This window comes from Pundamilia nyererei, unplaced genomic scaffold (assembly GCF_000239375.1).
Source record: "Pundamilia nyererei isolate P.nyererei 1_Seehausen unplaced genomic scaffold, PunNye1.0 scaffold00041, whole genome shotgun sequence".
In the NCBI taxonomy this organism is placed as follows: Eukaryota; Metazoa; Chordata; class Actinopteri; order Cichliformes; family Cichlidae; genus Pundamilia; species Pundamilia nyererei.
The window spans coordinates 3,780,220-3,782,830 of record NW_005187442.1 but is presented as its reverse complement, the minus strand read 5'-3'; the positions used below and the strand labels follow the sequence as shown (position 1 = coordinate 3,782,830).

The window sequence follows — 2,611 nt, the reverse complement described above, 5'->3', positions numbered from 1 at the left end:
TTATATGTGATGAGACAAGCAAGATAAATTCAAATAAAAACACAGATGTGAAATACTCTGTCGGTATAATACTGCAGAAAGAAAAAACAGAAGATTAAAAAAAAGAGATAGAGCTGGAAATAATTAAAGTCTACAAGTCCATCAACACAAACCAGGGATGTCAGTATAGAAAACTTTACACTTACCCTGCACTTGTCGCACTTCTGTCCAAGCACATTTTCCTTACAGTGGCACTCTCCAGTCTCCTGGTTGCAGACCTCAGAAACAGAACCATTAGTATGGCACTGACACGCTGCAGGAAAGGAAAAGACAGGAGAGACTGAGAACAAGCATATTTAACAATAACACATGTTCTGAGTGCGTTTATCTAACACTATGGTGGGTCGGATAAGAGGTACTGCTTAAGGTCTTCTTTTCAGGATTAACTGCTGATATCCACTTGGTCACTGCACTTCTGAGAAAATATTCTGTTGCTCAAATATTTTTTGTAGTCTAGTGGGTTGAATGAATTTTGAAAACTGTTGTCTGCATTTTTCAAAATTCTCACTTAAAAAAAATAAAAATGTTTCAAGCACCTATTTGAGCACCTCTCAATTGCAAAGAAAAAAGGATTGCACGTAGAATTGTACACATTCTATTTTTCTCTTATATACTGCATTTCTGTGTATTTTTGTCTCAATCTCTGTGCCTACATCCTATTTTCCTAGCAAAATATAAAGACATAAGGGACTGATCAAGACTTTTGCACAGCACTGCATAAGAAATTCAAGATATAGCACATTTTGTTCCCACAAAATGACTCTTTAGAACCTTACTCCTAATACTTTGCATGAATGTAATTTTTTATTTAAGATTTATGTCCCGATATCCCTACTGAGATAATAATACATAAATAAATAAAATGTGTTTAAATCATTACTCAAATAAATAAAGTAAATAAAGACACACATAACCCTGCCATTCAACCACGTATCCATACAACTAAAAGCTTGAACATCACAGCTTGTATCAGGTAGATGGGCTGTCAGAAGGAAATGCGTATATGCTTAAAAACACACATAACCATATCCATCTGTAAACACACCCTGCAATTAACAGCACACATCACATTGGACAAACACCAGTGGGTATTTGTAGTTTGTGTTGCCTTCTGTCATGCTGTCCTCTTAGATATAAAAGAGGAAGAAGGACAGACATGACTGTGGGATGGGAAATTGAGGTGAGAGGCAGGGGTTCACAACAGATGCCCCCACAAAGAGATAGGGAGATGGAGAAATACACACAGATATGCAGAAACATTCATACGATACATAACGGACATTGCAGAAAGCCATGCACATGCACACCTGCTCAGCCACATACATGCAGATGTAAATACACACATACGGCTGATTAAACATGCGAGAAAACATGCACACATACACCTGCCTCTGTTTCACACTCTCTCGTACTCTGTCTCACCTCCCCAGCTTCACCCTTGGGGAACCATCTGGACTGTTCTGTCTGTTGCTACTATGTGGACCTTGTTGTGGGATAAATCACTACTTCATTTTTTTTTCCTCTTTTCAGTGTTGGAAAAGTAAATGTTTCTTAGACTAAATTTGTTTTGTTACTCAGCAATCATCAATCTGTCAGATTAACCAACTGGAGGAGTAGTTACTGTGCATCTGGCATCCAAAGTGCCAGTGTAAAAGCGCATTCTTCCCCAAAGAAATGCCAGTGTTTGGTACTATGAAAAAAATCAGGAATATCCCCTGTAATTTTTACCATGGACACCATGCCCTATAACTTGTAATAGTAGACGTTGTTAGCCATCTCCAACAATTCCTTTACTCTGGCCTTATTTTTGAACTTACTAAGCATCACATGTTGTCCTTTTACATCATCTTTTAATGAATTACCACAGCCTCCAATGTGCATACTGGGTATGTGTCCAGGGACTCAGTTGGGGTGTCTATTCATGAGGAAAATGAGACCAAAAAAAAAAAAAAAAGACCAAAAAAGACCAGATTGTCGTAAATATTACATCTTGAAACCTTGTATCTATGTATCTTTTTTTCATAACAATTACATAATTGGGAGAATACAGTAGTTTACCTGCCCTTTCTTCTTTATACTATTGAGGCTAGTTGTTACGCACCCAGCTCCAGGGACTCAGGGTCCGTGGGCAGTGTGGACTACTGTTATAATTATTGCTGTGATTTTGTGATGTGTGTTGTCTGCCCTGCTGCTGTTCTTGTGATTCCCTGTCCTGGTATGTATAGGCAAGTGGGTGTGTCTGTGAGTGTGGCTGAGTACTGGGTTTCAGGTAGGCCTGGTGGGCGTGTCCTATCTGGAGGATGGCCACACCTGAAGCAGATGATGACTCACACACCTGCAGCTAATGAAGCGTCGTTGGGGAGCTTCTTTAGACGGTGGCTGAGCGCTCCTTGTTGTGGGATCATTGTGTGAGACTCCACATTAGTGTTATTAGTATCAAGTCCAGTGAGTGCATGCCTGCGGTAGTTGAGTGTCCTGACAAGTTGCTTCTTTGTTATTTTTCTCCAGGAAGGAGCAGGGAAGACAAGAGCAGCGAGCACAGGGTGCGGGGACACACAGCGGAAGAAAAATT

The 2,611-nt window shown here is 39.9% G+C and overlaps 1 protein-coding gene across 1 annotated transcript in view; it reads right to left on the bottom strand.

The window, feature by feature from the left end:
* lama2 (laminin, alpha 2) overlaps nt 1-2,611 on the bottom strand; it is a 228,005-nt gene that overhangs the window by 94,024 nt on the left and 131,370 nt on the right. The window contains exons 22-23 of the mRNA XM_013910321.1: nt 186-292; nt 57-71 (exon numbers count right to left, since the gene is read on the bottom strand). Of these exons, the coding sequence (XP_013765775.1) occupies nt 57-71; nt 186-292 (122 nt within the window). The remainder of the gene's footprint in view (nt 1-56; nt 72-185; nt 293-2,611) is intronic.